General features: G+C 34.7%; 2 protein-coding genes across 11 annotated transcripts; one reads left to right on the top strand and one right to left on the bottom strand.

The window, feature by feature from the left end:
• Positions 1 to 562: 562 nt before the first annotated feature.
• Positions 563 to 9,734, bottom strand: LOC7459057 (DNA polymerase lambda). 5 transcript variants are annotated; one of them, XM_024609275.2, is made up of 14 exons: positions 9,347 to 9,734; positions 6,644 to 6,691; positions 5,928 to 6,251; positions 5,485 to 5,563; positions 5,252 to 5,382; positions 4,800 to 4,892; positions 4,469 to 4,648; positions 4,329 to 4,382; positions 3,634 to 3,722; positions 3,137 to 3,227; positions 2,310 to 2,390; positions 2,078 to 2,145; positions 1,029 to 1,113; positions 563 to 945 (listed from the first exon to the last, which is right to left on the bottom strand). In XM_024609275.2, exons 1-14 carry the CDS (start codon positions 9,431 to 9,433, stop codon positions 847 to 849), a joined length of 1,509 nt encoding a protein of 502 aa, XP_024465043.2. In that variant the 5' UTR covers positions 9,434 to 9,734; the 3' UTR covers positions 563 to 846. The 5 variants fall into 5 exon arrangements, 4 of the variants coding, with proteins under 4 accessions (XP_024465043.2, XP_024465040.1, XP_024465041.1 ...); XM_024609272.2 differs by lacking the exon at positions 9,347 to 9,734 and adding an exon at positions 6,866 to 7,293 and having other exon boundaries at positions 6,644 to 6,781; XM_024609273.2 differs by lacking the exon at positions 9,347 to 9,734 and adding an exon at positions 6,866 to 7,293 and having other exon boundaries at positions 4,800 to 4,862; positions 6,644 to 6,781.
• Positions 9,735 to 13,521: 3,787 nt separating this feature from the next.
• Positions 13,522 to 19,067, top strand: LOC7459056 (RNA-binding motif protein 25). 6 transcript variants are annotated; one of them, XM_024609209.2, is made up of 8 exons: positions 13,897 to 14,044; positions 14,354 to 14,453; positions 14,607 to 15,449; positions 15,582 to 15,734; positions 16,514 to 16,937; positions 17,048 to 17,728; positions 17,853 to 18,466; positions 18,623 to 19,067. In XM_024609209.2, the coding sequence occupies exons 3-8, from the start codon at positions 15,156 to 15,158 to the stop codon at positions 18,872 to 18,874; spliced, it is 2,418 nt and encodes an 805-aa protein (XP_024464977.1). In that variant the 5' UTR covers positions 13,897 to 14,044; positions 14,354 to 14,453; positions 14,607 to 15,155; the 3' UTR covers positions 18,875 to 19,067. The 6 variants fall into 6 exon arrangements, with proteins under 6 accessions (XP_024464975.1, XP_024464977.1, XP_024464976.1 ...); XM_024609207.2 differs by lacking the exon at positions 14,354 to 14,453 and having other exon boundaries at positions 13,522 to 14,044; positions 15,193 to 15,449; XM_024609208.2 differs by having other exon boundaries at positions 14,354 to 15,449.
• The last annotated feature ends 1,340 nt before the right edge of the window (positions 19,068 to 20,407 follow it).

Raw genomic sequence — 20,407 nt, 5'->3', positions numbered from 1 at the left:
ATATAAACTTTAATTGTTAAAATGGTTGCCCAAAATCATTAAGAGAAAAGGGCACTAGATTGTTTGTTTTTCATTTCTCATAGAAGAAAATAAAATTGATGTCTTAAAATAATTTAAATACCTAAACTACAGTGGATTCACATGCAGGGTATACTTGTCCATATTCTTGTAACGAATTAACAACTTTATTTATCATCTCAGATCAAATTGAATTTGGATTATTTTTTTTACAAACTTGAATGAATCTAGTGACTTTCTCTATTTGTCGAAAATGATCCTAATGGCCGTAATCTCTTCTATTCCAAAGAATCTGAATACAGCAATAAAATAGAGATATAGACGGTACAAATTTAATATTTATAATAACAATTATTTTTTAAAATATTTTTTATTTTAAAATGTATTAAAATAATATTTTTTTTAATTTTTAAAATTTATTTTTAATATCAACACATTAAAACAATCCAAAAACACTAAAAAAAAATTAATTTTAAAAAAACATTCGGCCAGCAGCTTCTAAAACGTCACTTCCCAAGCTGACAAGCAAATCAGTGTGGCAACAGGAATAAAAACCGTTATTCGGACTTTTGGTATTTTCGTTAGTGATTCGGAAGCTTTACATACGCCAGCCTGTATGAGACTGAAACCATTTGTTTGAGCTGGAACACCATTTACAGGGCTTCAAGGTCAAACCAGAGTCCTACTGTTACCGCTGTTGACAAAAGAAAGGAGAGCATAAATGAGCCAGGTTTTGCTTTATCACAGTGCAAGTAAGAATTTGTTGGCTCCCAAACAAGGCCTGCTTTTTGGTCTCTGAGTAGCAAGCTCACATAAACTAAATGCATATCATAGATTTCTTTCATGCGGTTCAAGCCAAGGAAATCCTAGGAAATCAAACACCTCTTTTTCATTGTCAAATCTCAGACTTGCACTAGCTCTTGCACCCTGCAATAAAATTGAAACATATCGCCTAATTAAACCTCAGAAGTCTCAAGAGATGAGGAAGATACCACGAATCTCCAACTTACTCGCTTGCCACCTGAAGCCTGGGTAGCTGGAAATAATCCAGTATCATCAAGCCGATATCCTTTGGATTCTGCTAGCAGTCTCAGCCTGCATTCAGATACAACTGCCAAATGATGATATGTTCATAACAATAGAGGTTCAATCTCTCACAAAAGAACATGAAACAGAGAAATTCAACAAAATTTATTTGCAAGTTATCGGTACTCAATTCCAGACTAAATTCATTCTGTGAACTGTTGAAATGGTAACCAGTAATATTGAGTAGTACCAAAAGCATTTCGAAGCCATGTGGTGATTCAGGAAGACTCAATATGAAAATGATTTTGAAGAACTTAAAAAACTCAACCTGGTCGTATTTTTTTAGATGAAAGAAAATACTGACATAAAAAAGAGAGCAAGTCATCCTCCAAATAATGAAAGCAAAAGGAATATCATAAATGAGCAGACCAATCCTGCTGAATATCAGTCAAGGAAACTCCCCTAAAAGCACCGGGAGCATATCGCAACATAAAGAAAAGACAAGTATCCTATACCACAGCAATTTCCGTAAAGTGTACTTGTTTTTAAAGACTAGCATTTCTCTACAACCAAGCAAGTGCAGAGCAAAGAATCTAAAGTTGGAAGAGCCGAAAGACTTAATCATTTACACAAAAAAAAAAAAAAAAAAACTGTACACAAAAGTGGTAGATTATGGATTAAAATGTAACTTTTTTATTTAAAAGAGCAATTATATATAAAACTATAAAACTTATATGAAATAACTACTGAACTTCAGGAACCATTTTGAGCTTGGGAGGGAGAGGGGGCTCCTGCTTGCACCCCCTAGTTCTGCCCTCCCCTGCAACCAGGCATGCCTTAGGATCGTACAAGCAGCAAAAAAAAAAGAGCAAAGCAATACTATCTTCCTCATCCCAAAACCCATAAAAGAGAATACCACGAAACCTGCCACTATTAGGAAATACCCAAGCCAGGAAAGCTTCCACTTTTTTCTTATTAATTTATTTATTGGGGGATGGGGGGTTTGGACCACTCTCGACTAGTAAAACCATACCTCCTGTTTAATACATCATTCCCTGTCCATGCTACTAGACCAAAAGCATATATGTCCCTTGGATAAACCTATAAAACAGAACACAACCATGTCGATCGCATTTATATAACAATCAAAAACTAAACAGCAAGATTAAAAGGAGCACTCCGAAAAAACTTTTTGACCAACTCCTGCACAATCTAATGAAATAGCTGATTCTACAAAATAAGTAATAAATTAATCATCCTGTTACCTTAAAGTCTATTCGATGCCGCAGTTCTCGCCCAGGATATGTGCAAAGCCCAAAATACGTGTCAACACCTGAATCAGTACCCTGTGCACATTATCACATGTTGAAAATGATAAAAGAATCGATCAAGAGGAAACAATTGAAAACACAATGGAGCCCAGAAAAATTGTTTTCCCCATCAATTTTGAGCTTCCTCCTTTCTTGATAACAAGTCATAGAAAAGATAAAGGGAAGGGAAAACTTAAATGTTAACTTATTGTTTTAGTTCACTGTATAACAATTCATCAACTATAAGTCAATGAGCTAGTTTGAAGCTTTGGGCATTCAAAAACTGAAAGGCCAACTGCAGCTGAAATTGAAGGGGCCAGCCAATCTCAATTAGTTGGCTGCTGGCGCATCACTTAAAAAATCAAGCTTAACAGCTTCTAATAATGCAACAGATGTCTTGGAATTTTGAACATTCTGCCTAGAACATCCCTTGATGGTTTTCATAAACAATTAACATGGCAACTCCCTGGAAAGATTAAAATCTAACTTGAAAATACCCTTTATAAACTCATAGCCTGTCATAGTCACAATTTAGATAATTTAAGGGGCCCATCTATATCTCTGGAAATCTTAATGCTTTTGCTGATAGAGACCAAAGATATCCACATCTAGAAAGCTGAACTGAATTACAGGAACAAAGTTCTGAACTCAAGATTCACAAATTATGGGGAAAAAAGGGGGGCTTTCAATATCTTAGGTAAGAAAACAAAGATAAAACAAACTTTCATATCTTATGTAAGATAACAAAGACAAGTAAGCCTAACAAAGTTAAGATTAATTACCTCCTCACTGTGAGTACTGAAAATCAAATCCTCTCTTAGGAATTTCATATCCTTTAAACGCTTCACGTATCTTGTTAGAAAACCTTTATGACTGAAATACAAAGGAAAGAAACTTTAGAGTGCATTTCACAACCATTGATTTTAACATTTTCTTTTTAATTCTGACCATCAACTCAAAGCCAAAACATAATCATTTAGAATTTGTTTGAATGGAAATTACATTTCAACTTGAATCTGTAAGTGACTTTTAAATTCAGTGAAAAACTTGCTTAGCAGAAGTCGTTTTTTAACCTTTTTCTTCAAGGGAAGAAATTTAGCACTGGATACAACAATAAAGTTTTTTTTTTTTAAGATAAAGCTACTAAAGAATTTTGCTTAAAGCAAATTTTTTAACCACTTGAATACTTTTTTGTTATGAATTAAAACTACAGGGCGAGATATGAGCATGCCCACACAAACATGAGCACAGAGAAGAAACCAAAAAAACAGATTTTCACCTTTTCCCATCAGGGTGCGTGATCACGATGTCCAAATCACCACAAGAAGCTTTTCCACGTCTATATGATCCTCCACATAAAATGTCGACCTTCAAGACAGGTATTTAAAACATTAAGCGACATGTCAAAGTCTATTTAAATGGTGAGACCATGAGACTAAGGCCTCAAGCCTTAAGGTATAGCTCTCAAAGAAATTTATTGATCCACGTCAGAGCAAATCTCCACAAATCCACCAGTATCTGTCTGGCTTTGGCCTTTCGTATGAAGTAAGTTTTTGTAAACTATATGTCAATCAAGAATCATCCAGATTCTAAAAAAAATATCCAGACCTCTAAACTTGGATATGCCATTAAATTGATAAGAATTTAGGTCCTCTAATGATTCAACTCATTCAAAACACCTAGTCAAGCACAGTTACTGTGCTCCTGTAACAAAAAAATCAAAGCCCAGCCTTAAGCCATCCTCAGGAAGACAAATATGATTGTGGCTTTCTAAGATTCTATGAAACTCACTCAAGAACCCAAGACTCCTTAGCATCAAATTGAGGCTACAGTCTTTTGGTTCACATCAAATACTGCAAAATGGTGGTAAAAGCAAATGTCCCCACAAAACAGAATGGGCCTTCACAACTCAACTAACTTCTTAGGTCCTTTTGGATTCTTTCATAAACTAGTTCATGGCATAAAAGAGCTCACCCCAGGTAAAATCTCTTCACCAGTTTTCTGTAGCAATAGTTCCATTTCTTGAACCTGCACATTCACAATTATTAAGAGTTTCCTGGGCAAAACAAGTTCCAAACACAATATAAATCATAGGAGCAAGCAGGATATCGCACCTCATGGCGTGGAATCCTCGTCTTAATATCATCAAAATATTTTAATCCTAACTTCTGTGAATGTGTCAGTGAATCTTCATTCTTCAGATCCTCCAGCGTGCGATGACCCTTCTCATAAAATTTTAGAGCCGTGGCTGGACCAATACCCCAAACTTCCCCAAATAAACTAATCGTCCGTACCTGAAAAGTGTTAATTGAAAGTGCTCAAAGCAAGAGAATAAATGTGATGAAGGCAAGCAAGACACCATCTCCACGTAGACGAATATAAATAGAACAAAAAAAAAGTATGTGCAATGTGGGATTGCAATTTCCAGAGAAATATCCAGAATACCTTTTCATCTGTCTCAAAGTGCTCCAACTTGGATAATTTCCCAGTAGTAACTATCTCCTGGATCTGCATACACCCAGTGGCACCCATAATCTTCTGAGGGTGATTCGAAGATGAAAAAATAAGAAGAAGAAGAAGAAGAAACTGTTGTTCATGGGCAAATGCTGCTTTAATAACAGAGGCCCTTGAAACCCCAGATTTTTCCACAGCAATGTTTTGCAAACCACATGGCATCATGAGATTCAGGACCCAACAAATATGATTCCCAGTGACAGATTTTCACGCATAGAACATTCGTATTACAGGAAAAACAAGTTACCACATGCAGATCATGTTTGAACAGTGAGAAGAGTTAACAATAAATCAAGACAGCTAGTGACACTATAAGACAAGCAACAAAGCTAATCAAGGGAAGAGATGTGGACATAGTAATTTGAACAGAAATGAGCCCTTACATGATCCTGCATTGACTTTCCTATGCCAGGCAAATCTTTGACCTGGTCTGCACTCTCAATTTTAAATGGCAACTTCTCAACAACAGGAATAGCCTTGTAATAGCTGAATGACCTTCTATCGTCACCCAAAGCTTTTCCATGGAAAAGTAAACAGTCACTTCAGACCCAAAAAAGCAGTAACAGGAAAAATGTATCGTGGTCAGGATGTATAAAGAGGGAAAATGAAGTCTCACCCCTGTATATGTTGATGAGTTTTCCAAATATCTCGGTTATGCTCCTGTTTAAATCAGGTGGACTGTAGGGCAAAGATAACTGCAACAACAAACTTGATTAGCATGCGATTTATCAATATACTGGGGATCGTTGACACTTCCCCCATGTGCCATAGGTGCCAAACTAGTTGGAGAAAAAAAAATTGATTACGCGTGCATGGACAGGCAGAGAAAAATAACTAAGATGCCATGTACCAATCTTAAAAGTAATTCTAAGCAAGTCTTACACCTGATTAGCATGCAATGTATCAATTTACTGGGGTTCGTTGACAATTCCCCCATGTGCCCTAGGTGTCAAACTAGTTGGAGAAAAAAAAATATTGGTTGTCTGGGCATGGAGAGGCAGGGAAAAATAACTGAGATGCCATATACAAATCTTAAAAGTAATTCTAAGCAAGTCTTACATCTGAATGCAGAGTACTGGAGGGTATTGGATTGGTAAGGGTTTGTGAGAGAGGTGAGCTGTCAGAACTTCCAGGACTATTTGGCACCTCAGACAAACCTTTATTTTCTGCATCTGATTTGAATTTCTTCACATCAGATTTGATCTTTTCATTGTGAGGTGACAGTTCATCAGCACTGGAAGTGTTCTCATTGACTAATTTCAAAACCAAAGACTTGTCTTTTGTATTCTCTCCTTCCATGTCAACTAGAAGATGATATTGATCCTCGGAAACTTTCTCCCCTGATCTCAAACTGTCCTCTAGCCATTGATAGAGGAGAACCCTCTGCAAGAAAAATATTGAAATTAATTAATTAAACCTTGAAATCACCAGACAGAAAAATGGGAAATCTCTCTTCTAACATTGAATTTGTAAGATTCAAACCTCTAATCCACCTTCACCAAGTCGTTTCATCAAAACATAACATTGCCATCAAACATAATTCTAAACAAGTGAATTAATATCGAATGGTAACATGCACATACAAAAATTACCCTAAGGCCTAAGGGGCAACAACCATTAAACGAACAGAAACTCACAAGCACAAACAATTGATGCATTAACAAGAAATTATTGGATACTTTGACAGAGCAATTCAAAGCGTCAAGTTAGTTTTACAAGAGCAAGAAGTTGGGGGGAAATGGCACTCTGAAAGACATTTGAAGAAATAAACTCACTGGTTTAAAGCGTTTTAGAAGTTGTCCATCCAATTGTTGGAGAAGGGCCTGTGAATTAATAGCAAAAACATGAGTGACTTTCTTTGATAAGCGCTCCTCAGTAGTAGCACCCATTTGGACCAGCTTCTGCTTCCAAATCTACAATATTAACAACTCAACACTACATCAAATCCTCCATAGCACTACTTCTAATCACACACACACACACACTCAAAAAAAAACCTGTAAGCGACGTGACTGGACTCCAGTTTCGACCAAAAACACAACCATTCCAGAGAAAATTCCCTGGGGATCGATTGAAGGACTTTTCTTTCGCTTTGGCGCCATACCATTGATGATACGGAGCGTGTTAGTGTGGGGTTCTTTCAACTGCTCCTCCCCTCCACTTGACTATAGTTTCACAGCTCTTCTTCTTCTGCTACAAGGACACTACGCACTCACTCCATGCCCAACTGCAGCGACGCGTGGAAATTGCTCGCATAAACAAGCACCAGCCAACAAGGCTTTCTCCGTTACACGTCACTTTATTACAGGGTCAAGGGCATCATTTGTTTTGTAGATTTTGCCCATCCTAATTTCTTTTTCATTTGTACTGAAGGTTTCGTTGAGAATTTCTTTCTTTTTTCCAATTTCATTGGGTTGGGTAAGACCTGTTGAGAATATTAAAAAAAATAACAAGATTTTAATATAAAATTTAAATTATAGAAAATTAATTATGATTTAATTTAGCCGTCAACGAACCGGATTTTCTCTGATTTAATTTATTTCCTTTAATATTCCAAGTTTGGCTTTTTCTTTCATTTTTTCTTTTCATTTCTTGAATTTTCACGTGTAATTTTCTTATACACGATGTATAAATCTTTGACACGTGACATCGAATGCAAGGAAACAGGATATGAAGACAAAATCCTCAGCAGAAACCATAGTTTTTTTAAAACAGTTAGAAATACAGTGCAAATCATGTTATTAAAAAAATACATTTTATTAAAATTTAATATAGTTTATATATTTTGCATGGTTTTGATATGCTGATGTTAAAAATAATTTTTAAAAAATAAAAAAATTATTGGCATGTATTTCGGCACAAAAGGTTATTTAAAAAGCAACCGCAACCACACTGCTAAATATATTCAAGTTTTGATGTTATGTTAGGTTATCTTGAGTTAATTTTTATATTTTAAAAAAATAAAATAATATTGTTTTTATAAAAAAAAATCAATAATTTATAGCTGGGTTTTTTATTGGATCACTTGAATTTTTATTTTTATTTTTTTTAACTCAGCTTAATTTAATCAATTAGGTTCTAAGTTTTTTTTTTTATTTTATGTGTTTGGATCAGTTTACATGCATCTCAATTAATTTCTTGAAATCCTGAAGTTAATGATTAGATAAGCTTCTAGTAATCATGAAATTTATGATATTTAAATTGATGATCTTGAAAAATAAATTTAAAATTTAACTGGTATATCTCTCGTAATAATATATATATATATATATATATATATATATATATAATAAAAGAGTGTAATTGGAGGGGAGCGTGCAAGGTAGAATCTATAGAAACTCAAGAGCATAGTGAAAATCCTGTAGTTAACCCCTTGATTAAAACAGAAACAAGAAACCCCTAATGTTTTTTTTTTTTCTGGTCTTGAATTGAGTTTAGGTTCACATCTTTGGTCCAGGACTAAATCCATCTTAATATTCTAGTCAAATGCAGATTTTCATACTAGAAATAAAAAAATGATAATTTTATTTGAGAATAATAAAAAATATATATAAAGTTATTGTGTTTTTATTTTTCCTTTATATTTTAAAATATTACATTTTAAATTTTAAATTCTACAAATAACAATTTATATCCTGGACATAGTAACACAAAAAAAAGTCTAAAAAAATAATTGAATATTTAAAAGTTTGTACTAAATAACCATTGCAATTTTAATATTATAATTTTGTTACTGGACTTAAAAAAACCCATAGCCACCGTAGCTATCTTCTTCTCACCAGCAATAGAATTAATTGCCGCCCTCTTTCCCACACCAATTTTTACAAGAACCAAAATGTTCAGAGAGAAGTCTCAGTTATCTCCTCCCCCCCCCCCTGCATGGCTATTTTCTCGGCATTTTCAAGTCCATGCTCTTGATTAGTTATTAATATAGCGGTTATTATTATAATATTTTTATATTTTTAAAATTTATTTTTAATATCAAAACAATTTTAAAAATACAAAAAAAAATAATTTAAATTAAAAAATACTTTTACATCACAAAAACGACCGTGCAACATTGTAGCGACGACCAGCTTATGTAACACACGTGCAGCTACAATTCTCTGGACGACCAGCTATAAGGTAACACACGTGCAGCTACAAATTCTCTGGACAAGCCTCTAGAACTTCACTGTGATTTTCTGTATCTTGAATAACCCTCTCATCTTATTCATTCAAATCATTTTTTTGCAGCATTATATTTAATATAGAAAAAAAAAAAAACATGACCCATTGAACTAGAACACCAAGGAAACATGCCCTTAATTTAGCAAACCAATTAATTTAGTAATTTTTCACCAAACTCACAGATTCTAAACCCTTAATCTAGCAAAACCAACTTGCAATTCTTCACCAAACCCGCAAACCCAACTCACTACAAGTTAGTCATACCCAAAACAAAACAAATTGAATCTAAAATATTCGACTTGCCCAACCTGTTTAGCCTCGTAACTGCACTGAAAAATATGCCGAATCCTTGTACTGCTGTTCTTATTGCGTAAGATTTGAACCCCTCTCAACATATCTCCTTTACATCCATTGTTGATTGAGAGTGAAAACCCCTGAAAATAAAAGCGAGACTGGCAGAATTGGTAGCCTGGAAAATTTTTAGGATTTATAATATGACAGAGCCAGGGAATGAGTGAGTTGGGGTTAGAAATGGTGGTGGTTGGTGAGGGATCAAATATGCGTCAATTTGTAGATGCCTACTTTGACACCACTGAGCTTCCAGTGGTGGTTGATGGCAAGAAGGAAAGAGAAAAAGGGTGGTGGCCAATGTAGAAGAAAGAGGTGAAAGATTTGTGGTATTCATGTTATTGTTATATTATACACTAGAGTGGTTTGATTATTTTGTCTATTTTAAATTTTTAGATTAGCTCGTGGTATAAAATATAATTTATAAAAGTATATGGAAAATAAAAGTAAAAACACGATTACATGGATTTATTTTTTTTTTTGTAATTACCCATTTTACCTATAACATCCGAAATTAAAGTAGTGTTAGCATACATCACTAATGTAATGTTTGTTTTTATGATGGTATCATGTTTTTGAGAAAAAATGAATTATTTTTTTTGTGTTTTTAATTTTTTAGTATATTAATATTAAAAATAAATTTTTAAAAAATTTAATATATTTCTAAATAAAAATTATTTTTTAAAAAAATCATTACCATAATAACCAAACATTACCTAAATCACATCTTCCAACTCGGACTGAAATCATAAATCATTTGTTTTTATATTTTAAAAGTGTTTTGGAAAAAATTTGAAAATGTTTTATTTTTTATTTTATTTTAAATTAATATTTTTTTGGTGTTTTTAAATTATTTTGATGTATTGATGTCAAAAATAATTTAAAAAAATAAAAAAAATTATTTTAATATATTTTTTAGTGAAAAATACTTTAAAAAACAACTATATATTATATATACGCAAAACATAATTACTATTAGCAAGCTCTGCTTTATAAAGAATATTCTACTGGCATGCAGTTTTAATTTAGCTCTTGTTTGGTATTATGTTAAAAAGGGTTGGATAAAATTAAATTTTTTTAAAAAAACTATGTTAATAAATTATTTTAATATATTAATATTAAAAATAATTTTAAATAAATAAATATTATTTTAATACTTATCATCGGCACCCGATGGTGGTTTTCTTCGATTAAACAGAACCAATCTCCGTGGCTACAAGGTTATTCAGTAACTAGAGAGCTGCCCTCGGTTGCGCAGCCCGGACAGTCGAGCCTCCTCGTGGACAAATGCGTGCACAAGCAGAGAGAAAGTAGATCTCGAATTAAAATAATATATTTCTAGTCTTAATGACAAGAGTATTTTCAAATTAAGTTCCACGCATTTAATCTTAATTTTCTCAAAATCGAATCTTCAGCAACTACTTGCACCTGGACTGGTTGCGTTCATAAAAAAGTATTTTTCTTGCAGCGTTTCTAAAATTCAACCCTGGCTGATGATAAATTATCACGCGAATTTAATTATCGGACTGGACCATAAACAAATACACGAGTCTCATGATTTCACACCATCTGGGAAATCAACGCATTCAAATGCATTTAACTCGCACCCACACTTCAAATGCATTTTATAATTTTTTTTAATAAAAAAAATATCAGATATGTGGGCTATTTAGATGTGTTTTTCTACATAAAAAATATTCAAATTGTAAATTGAGAAGCCCATGCTTTTATCTAACTAAATAGATCGATAATTATTTATGTAAATAAAAAAAATCGTTAACAATAACAAAAAACTGCAAAGAATTAGACTTTCATCGAATTGTACTTACTAAACTTATTTGTTTAAATAAATAAAAGATAAATCAACCCTAAAAAACTCATGACTTAAATGATAAATATAAATGAAATTGACTAAATAAATCCACGCTATAAAAAATATTACGCAAGGTCGAAAATATTAGCAAAATGCAAGGAATGGGCATTTGGTGATATGATGGAAACATATAAAAAATGGTGGTGCATGTGACACCATTGGTTTCCTAAACCTGCTCTTCAGTCGTGTCCCTGAAAGCGTCACTGCATCCCTTTTCTCCTGGTGTGATGTGTAGCGATGGTTGATGGATGATTTATCACAGGTCAGCGTTTCTTTTTTTATTTCTTCCTTCATTTCTCTCTTTCCCAGCGTAACTACATGTTTGTCCTCTGTTTTTTTTTTTTTTCAATTCTAATCCTTATGTTTTGGATGGTTTATTTTCGTCATAGGCCCTTTTACAAAAAAAAATTATTGTTTCAATTTAGTCATTCAATCACACCCTATCATATATTTTTTTCAATTCGATTCTTATTCTTTTGATTTCTCACTTTGACCCCTGGTTCTTTTGTTAGAGTTTTAATTGTTTTTAATTTTATCCTTCAAGCAAAGTTTATGTTTTTTTTTTCAATTTAACCGTCCAATTTGAAAATATATATATGGAAGAAAAAATATTTGGAAAAAATGTTTTAAGAAAATCCAAAGTCGACTCAAGCTAATCTTTTTAAATCTATGACCCGAGTCATAAGACTAGGGTGACCCCATTAAAGGCAAACTAAAAAAACAAAGAAGAAATATTCTTTATTAAACAAATATAAAGGGATGAAATTGAGAAAAAAAAAGTTAATAAAAAAAACAATGCAAAACAAAACAAATAGCAATTAAAAAAATTATGACTAAATTCAACATAAAATCAAATTAAATTAAATGTTCAAGGGAAAATTAAATGTTTAGGGATGGAATTGAAAAAAAAAACAAATCAATTAAGAAAATGATTAAAAAACAACAATTAAAAGAATTAAGATCAATTTTTACATGAAAAGTAAATAAAAATAAATGCTCAAGGATGGAATTGAAGAAAAACAATTCAATTAAGAAAATGATTCAAAAATAAAAAATAACAATTAAAAGAATAAGGACTAAATTTGATAAAAAAAATAACAAAATCAAACCACTAGGGATGAAATCAGAAATAAAATCAAACTATAAATAATCAATGTAAATAGAACAATTACAATTAAAAAAAGAAAGACTTAATCAAAAGAAAAAAGAAATTAAAGGGCTTATATAATTTTTTGCATGCCCAACACCCAATACGAGGAAGAAAGAGAAGGAAAAGAAAGAAAGAAAAGAAGTGTAAATTAGAGCCAGGCCAGCCATAACCACTACACACACGCCATCTAAAGAGGCAAATGACGCCGAGACGAATCATATGATGCGACAAAATGATGATTTCCACCACCAAAGTCATCTGCACGTGTCGTCCGAAGACAGCAAAGCGGCTGACGCGCAACTTTTTCTCTTTTTTTTTTAATTTGCACAAAACTAAAAATGCCTTTAGGACTAAACAATAATGGCAAAAAAACCATTAGAAAATTACAACCAACACCTTTAATCAAAGGCTATAAAATTTGAACAACAAGGGTAAATGAGTAATTTCATTGGTCATTAGCTTGTAAGAAAAAAAAATGCTCCTATTACTAAACAACAATAACAGAAAAAATATGAGAAAATAACAATCAAATCCCTGAAATCAAGGTAGATAAATTTAAATAGTAAGATTTAATGGTTCATCAAAAAATTGAAATTTCTATAAGTCTTCTACACCAAAGTTTATGACTTCTTACCTTTTAAGGTCAATATGTTACTTGTATTGTTAAAATCAATATAAAATTACTAAAAATGCTCTTTATTAATATAGATATAACAAATAAATAAATGTTAAAGACCAAAACACCCCTAAATGCATAAACTGATGCTTTATCATTTCTAAGGGTAAATTTGTGTTTTAATTGTAACCTAAGAAAAATACCAAAATAAACCCACGCACAAGGCTTCAAGTTTTCCAATCAAAGGGACAATACCCCCGGCGCCTTCAAAGCTGAGAAATTCTACTGTGCATATCCAGAGTAGAACGTCTCTTTGATCCACAGTGTAGACACTAGACAGTAAAAACACCACACTTTCATAGCATTTGTGTAAATGTGTTAATGCAAACAGGAGAGTGAATAGTGTTTTTCAAAGGGGTTTTAAGTTTTAACTTTTGTAATGATGTATGCGGATTCCAATGGAAATAATCCGCCAGTATATAGAGGAGAGTCGGGCTCGTAAAAGGACATCATGCTCTTCCTTCCTCTGGAGCCTGCCTTGTTTTACTTCTCCACTCCCTAATTCTCCTACTCATCTCTCTCTATCTAGGGCGTACACACTATATATAAAAGAAAATAAAGAGGAGAGAACATCACTGCCATAACAGATCTCTCTCCCACACACGCTCTCTCCATGGCGGAGGATTCTTCCTCATCTCCCTCTCTCGCTCCCGGTATTCTAGACCCCAATTCCTTAAAAACTGAACCCCTAAATAACAACAGTAACCCTACACCCCAGCCCGATGCCACAATGACACCCACACCGGCGATTACCTCCTACGCGCCGCCTCCGCAGCTGGCTCCCTCATTCCGTCCAGTTTCTGCTCCCCCCCCTGCTGCTGCACAATTTTATCAAAACCCTAGCGTTGGCGTCCCCCCCATGATGCCGCCGTATCAGGTTCAGCCAGGTGTTCAGGCCCCGAGACCACACTACGCGCCCATTCCCAATGGTTATCAGGGGAATATCGCTCCCCCACCTGGTGGGTTATTCCTCCTCTCCCTCTTATCTTTTCTTTTCTTTAGTTTTTTTTCATAATCTGTCCGTCTGTCTCGTCGTTTAATAATTAGATATCACTGTTTCTTCTGTTAAATTGAATTGTGTTATTTGAATTTTTGATGATGATTAGATTTGAGTTAAATCCGTGGATCATAAATTAGGGTAATTAATTAATAGTTATGGTAGTTATATGGGGATGAGTGTGTTAGGGTTGAAAGAGGGTAGTGGAGGAATTTAGAAACCAAACCCCAAAAAGGGACATCGATGATGACGGGATGTTTTCCTCCTACAGTGGTCTTTGATTGAATACGGTAAGAAAAGTTGGAAGGCTTCCAATTGCTCTTTAAGACTGAGTGAGACAACATCCATCACCTTCTACAACTCCTTTTTTGGTATGCACATATTTCGTTTGATTGTTTTCTTTGGAATAAACAGTTCAAAATGAAAGCCTAAAATTTGGTATTAACCATCATATGTCATTTTATTTTAGTTCTGGTAGTTATAAGGATTCTTTCCATTTCATGGGTCTGTCTATGAATTGCCAGCAGCAGAACATGATACCAACTGAGTGCTCCTTGGCTTTGTGTTCTAAGGTATCACAATTCTTCCAATTTACCATCAATCCTTTTCTTTCTCTTTCTTCCTCTCTCTCTCTCTCTCGTTATTCTTTTGTTGTTTACCTGCGTTCCTTGAACAACTAACAATGATGATAAACTAAAATTGCAAATAGTATAACAGTCTAGTTGTGTGTTATTACTTCCGTTTTACCCATGAGATGTTCCCAATCTCATGTTACTGCACGTCAAAATCCCACATTTGGTGCATGTGATGATTTTAAAAGACTACTACCTTGCAAGGGGATGCATGAGGTAAGCCCACTTCACAAGTCCATGTTTATGAACTCCATCCTATTTTTCTTTATGTTTCCCTCAGGTTATCTGTTCAGCTGGTGATAGTTGATGCCTATGGTGCCATCTCTAATATGCTTTTATTGTGTGGTAACAACGCTTGATTATTCTTTTAAAATTATTTGCTCATATGTTTAATGGCCAGATCGATGTTTATTATTGTATTTCATTTGAAGACCTGCTCTGATGTGTCTGCATAGATGTTTATTTTCAATTTTTGCAGGAATTATGCGCTACCCCTCCCCATATCCAGCAATGGTTCGCCCCTTGTTTCCTCCACGCCCTCCTGGAGCACTTAGTGTGGTTCCAGCAGTGCCTCGACCCCTTGTTCCTGGGATTCCCGGTGTTCGCCCAGTTATGTACCCAATTATCAGGCCAGTAATTCCTTCTGTGACACCAGCTGAGAAACCACAAACCACAGTTTATATTGGCAAGATAGCACCATCCGTGGAAAATGATTTTATGATGTCCCTCCTTCAGGTATGTCATCAATTACATTATTTCTATCTATATATGCTTTACAATCAGGCTTCCTTTTGCTTTACCCATAGCCTTGTCTAGTTCAAATGAAGCTTTAATTTTGACAAAATTTTGGTTTTGCACTTTGTGAAGTTTTGTGGACCTGTCAAGAGTTGGAAACGTCCTCAAGATCCTGCTAATGGAACTCCTAGAGGTTTTGGATTTTGTGAATTTGAATCTGCTGAAGGGGTTCTCCGAGCATTACGACTACTGACTAAATTTAACATTGATGGGCAAGAACTAATGGTATGTAGGGTTCTCAATTTTTTTTCTGTTGTCAAATTTTAGACACACAATTGATTATGAGATGAATGGCGATGATCGGACTTTCAATATTTGGTATCTCTTTCAATTAAACTTTTCTGCTCTTAGGTAGAGATGTAATTGAGTTTTATTATAATAAAATCCCTGGCTAACAAGATACTAAGGGTCCTTTGCTTCTTTCCCTGTGAATAGGAGGTTTTAAATCGTGAAATTTTCAGCATCAAGTTTGGTAGGCAGTGTTTCAATGGAATTTCATGAGGATAAGATGCAAAAGTTAACTGTTTGGCTTTCTAGTAATGTAAATTTTCTCCATCCTTGAGGAATTACTGGTTCATTTTAAGCTTGCTTGATCAAAACCAAGATTAAAAGTTAAAGGGAAATTTGCTAGCAGAGATGAAATAAGTTTAGAAATTTAATTTGGGAGAGGCAAGTAATCATTGATTGCAACCTCATTTAAACATAAATCCGCAATTTGAACCTAATTTGTAGACTAGATTGTTCTGGATGATAGACCTTGTAAGTCTTTGAAGCACTCTTGAACACCATTTTCATTTTCTTAAAAGGGGAATAGGTACCATAGTGACTAGAAAATAAAAGTGTAGTGTAGCATGCATATCGCGGTTGTTTAAGGAATCGCTCATAAGAAGTAGTGGATGCATTAATCATTTGTTATCTTTCTGCATGTTCTTTTGTATTTTTTTTAAACTAATTATTAGTATATGAATCTATGATCATTGTTCTTTCTATTCCATGATTGACAGTTAAATGTTAATCAAGCAACCAAAGAATATCTGGAGCGGTATGTCGAAAAGAAAACTGAAAACTCAAAGAATTTCAAAGAGACTCAAGTAGCAGATACTGGCAAGGAGGATGGAACAGGCATTGATGGCAAGAAGGGTGAATTTTCCAAATCCTCTGCTGAGGACTCAAACAATGATAGTGACAAAGGGAACAAAGAAAATCATGACCTTGCTAACTTTGGTATTGTGACTGATGAAGACAAGGCAGGTGACCGAGAGGCTATAGAGAAGCTTACTAGCATGATAGAAGAGAGGTTAAAGACCAAACCTCTACCTCCCCCTCCACCACCTTCACTAGCACCCGCAGATGGTTCTGGGAATTCAAATTTGGAATTGCCATCTAAATCAAGAGATGGTGACACCGATGCAGACATAATGAGAAGTGGTGAGTGTTTACGGTGATACATTATCATTTTACTTTTATTGGTCTGTTGTGATGGTAGTTTTTCAAACCTCTACTGTTAATTGCTGATGTTTATGATTATGCGGATGTAGTTGAAGGAAAAAATGATGACGAAACAAGCAGTGACAATAAAGCTGCAAGCGAACAGGACAGGCCTGAAACGAGCTCACCTGATAGGAGTAGAGGGTATGACAGGAGAAGCAGAGATAGAGACAGAGAACGAGATCTAAAACGGGAAAAAGAACGAGAAATTGAAAGATATGAAAGGGAAACAGAACGAGAGCGTGTTAGGAAAGAGAGGGAGCAAAGAAGGAAGATCGAGGAAGCTGAGCGTGAGTATGAAGAACGCCTCAGAGATTGGGAGTATAGGGAGAGAGAGAAGGAGAAACAGAGGCAGTATGAGAAGGAGAGGGATAAGGAAAGAGAACGCAAACGAAGGAAGGAGATACTTCATGACGAGGAAGATGAAGATGATGATTCGAGAAAAAGGTGGCGTAGAAGTGCTTTAGAGGATAGACGAAGGAAGAGACTACGGGAGAAGGAGGATGACTTGGCTGATAGGCTCAAAGAAGAGGAAGAAATTGCCGAGTCCAAGAGGAGAGACGAGGAAGAAAAGCTTCAGGAGAAACAGAAAGATGAATTGAAACTCTTGTCTGGACATGTCTTGAATGAAAGTGAAATGACCAATCTGGCAGAAGGACCTATTGTTGAAAGTAAAGATGAGGCCATTGAAAAAGACTATGATGGTGATTCTGGTAATGAAAACCTTGCAGGTAAACTTTGTGTATTTGTTTCTTGGTTTCCCCCCCTAATGTTGCGTGTTGTTCCCCAACACCCCTTATTGGAAAAAAGTGAAACTTCTCCAATGTTTTGAATGTGGTATGCTTTGCATGGCAGGCGATGAGGTATTACAAAATGGTAATGGTGATGAATCAAACATGGCATTAATGGCTGAACCAGATACACGACATAATGGTAGTGCTCCTGCAAGAAAGTTGGGCTTTGGTTTAGTTGGCTCTGGAAAACGAGCTGCTGTCCCGTCTGTTTTCCATGAAGAGGAGGATGATGATGCACGTAAGGAGAAGAAGATGAGGCCACTGGTTCCCATTGATTATTCAACTGAGGAGCTCCAGGCTGTCCAACCTGCTGTTTCTGGAGCACAGCCACCAAATCTTGTTGCCGCTGCAGAATTTGCAAAGCGAATATCAAATGTTGCTCCCAAAGAGGAGAAGCCTGATGTAGAGCGAGAAAGGAGCAGACGCTCTCACGATAGGTCTAGCCAGCGGGATAGGGACCGTAATGAGGACAACATTAATCGAAACAGAGATGATAACAAAGAGAAGGTTCCTGAACGGGACAGGGACAGGGACCGGAACCGAGATCATGGACTGGATAAAGTCAAGACACCAGATAAACAGAAGCTTTTGGATGCGAAGCAATTGATTGATATGATCCCAAAAACCAAGGAGGAGCTATTCTTATATGAGATAAATTGGGCTGTGTATGACAAGGTGAGCAACCCTGTTTACGCTCTGTTGCTCAGTTCTTACTGCTTTGGAATAAGTTGTGTCAAATATTTCTTTAACTATCCCCTCAGTTTTTACTACCATGCCTACGACTTCATGCCTTATGATGTTTTCCTATTGTTTTGTTCTGCACCTTCACAGCATGAGCTTCATGAGAGAATGAGACCTTGGATATCAAAGAAGATTACAGAGTTCTTGGGAGAGGAAGAAACCACGTTGGTTGATTATATTGTATCGAGTACTCAGGAACATGTGAAGGCATCTCAAATGCTGGAGATGCTTCAGGCTATATTAGATGATGAAGCTGAAATGTTTGTCCTCAAGATGTGGAGGATGCTCATCTTTGAAATTAAGAAAGTGGAAACGGGCCTTTCTCTGAGGTCAAAATCATGATATAGCATGTAATGCCATTTTTACTTGCATGGCTGCAATGCTGATCTTGTTATGTCTTAATCTTCGTAGTCTCGGTTTCTCGTTACTGTAAAACACAAGAAGATTGCAATCTAGGTTTATTAATGTTTCCGATTTGAATCTTAAAAATAGAGTTGTTACCTTTCATTAAATGAACACATTTTTGTTCTTGTTAGAGATGAACTCAATTTTAACGACGAGGGAGCAACGAAATCAGTGCGTGTTCCATTTGAGGGAATGTAATCATTTTTTTTTAATTGAAAGGAGACCTAACAGTTGAATTTCTTTATTAGCTTTCCTTGTGTGATTAGCATTATGGTTGGTCGATTAATGTGAGGATTAGTGTTTTGATTAACTAAATAATTTAAAAACAGTTTCATAACACGCGCGGACACTCCATCTTTAAAAAACAACGACGATGATGTGCCTTTTCATCCAATCAATTGAAATCTATCACCATTTATTAATAAATAAACGGCACTCCTCTGAAAAAACAAATCAATTAATTTATTCAAATTTTTATTACATCTTTTCATCAATTATTTCCTTTGAAATTCGAGGTCACAGAGGCAACAAGTTATAATTTCAACGGCACCCCTTCAAGTAAAAAAATATATTTACTAGCACTGGACGTGATAATATCGATATGTGATCTAATTTACCTATATTTAAATCCCTGTATTTGACGCTCATTAGTTCTGTTCTAGCTATTTCACACGTGTGTTCTAGTTATTTACCAAAGAAAAATGAGAATAAAATTTTTTTTACCGCAGTGAGTCCACAATAAAATATAATAGCACTAAAAGTGATTTTGCTACCATGTTTTTCATAATATTTAGAGTTTATTATAATTATAATTGTATTTATTTACAATAAACAAATTAAGAGATAAAATCATTTAGGAAAAAAGAATATAATAAAGAAATGATATAATATATAAAAACATATTGATAGATTCCTCTGTTTTTTTATCCGTGCTCGTGTTTTCTTGATTCGCTAAAAATAGTAGTCTGCTTACAGGGATGAGTTAGGCTGTTTTAGCGAGTTGCCAAGGCCTCAGGGTAGGGGATATTTTATTTTTTAAAATTAGCAATGTAATTAAAAAAATAATATTTTTTTTGAAATAACACATTTTAACCTGTAAAAAACAGGTTTAAAAAACACGACAACTTAACATCCGCAAGTGTGAAATGTCATCAATACTTCCTTATAATTCCGAAGAATTGAAGTATACTATGTCAGTAGAGCTTTTTCTCTATTCTCCGTACCATTCATGAACAACTGCTTCCAGTCCGGCTCGTCACCTAGCGTTGTTTCGTGTTCCTGAGTTTCAACATTGAGACCATCCATCAAAGAAGTGAATCTTTCTTAAAGCTTTCTCTTCAATTTCCAGGCCAGAAAGTTCCTCCATAGAATTGTTGAGGTCTGTAGTTTTCTGGGGTTGACTTGAATTTTGCCCTTGTTCCTTTATCTCTTCCTCTTCTCTGTGAAGTTCATAGAAACCATCAACATCAT

This window comes from Populus trichocarpa, chromosome 10, assembly GCF_000002775.5.
Source record: "Populus trichocarpa isolate Nisqually-1 chromosome 10, P.trichocarpa_v4.1, whole genome shotgun sequence".
NCBI classification, from domain to species: domain Eukaryota; kingdom Viridiplantae; phylum Streptophyta; class Magnoliopsida; order Malpighiales; family Salicaceae; genus Populus; species Populus trichocarpa.
Note: the sequence above shows the minus strand (reverse complement) of the source record. Positions and strands in the feature narration are given on the sequence as shown.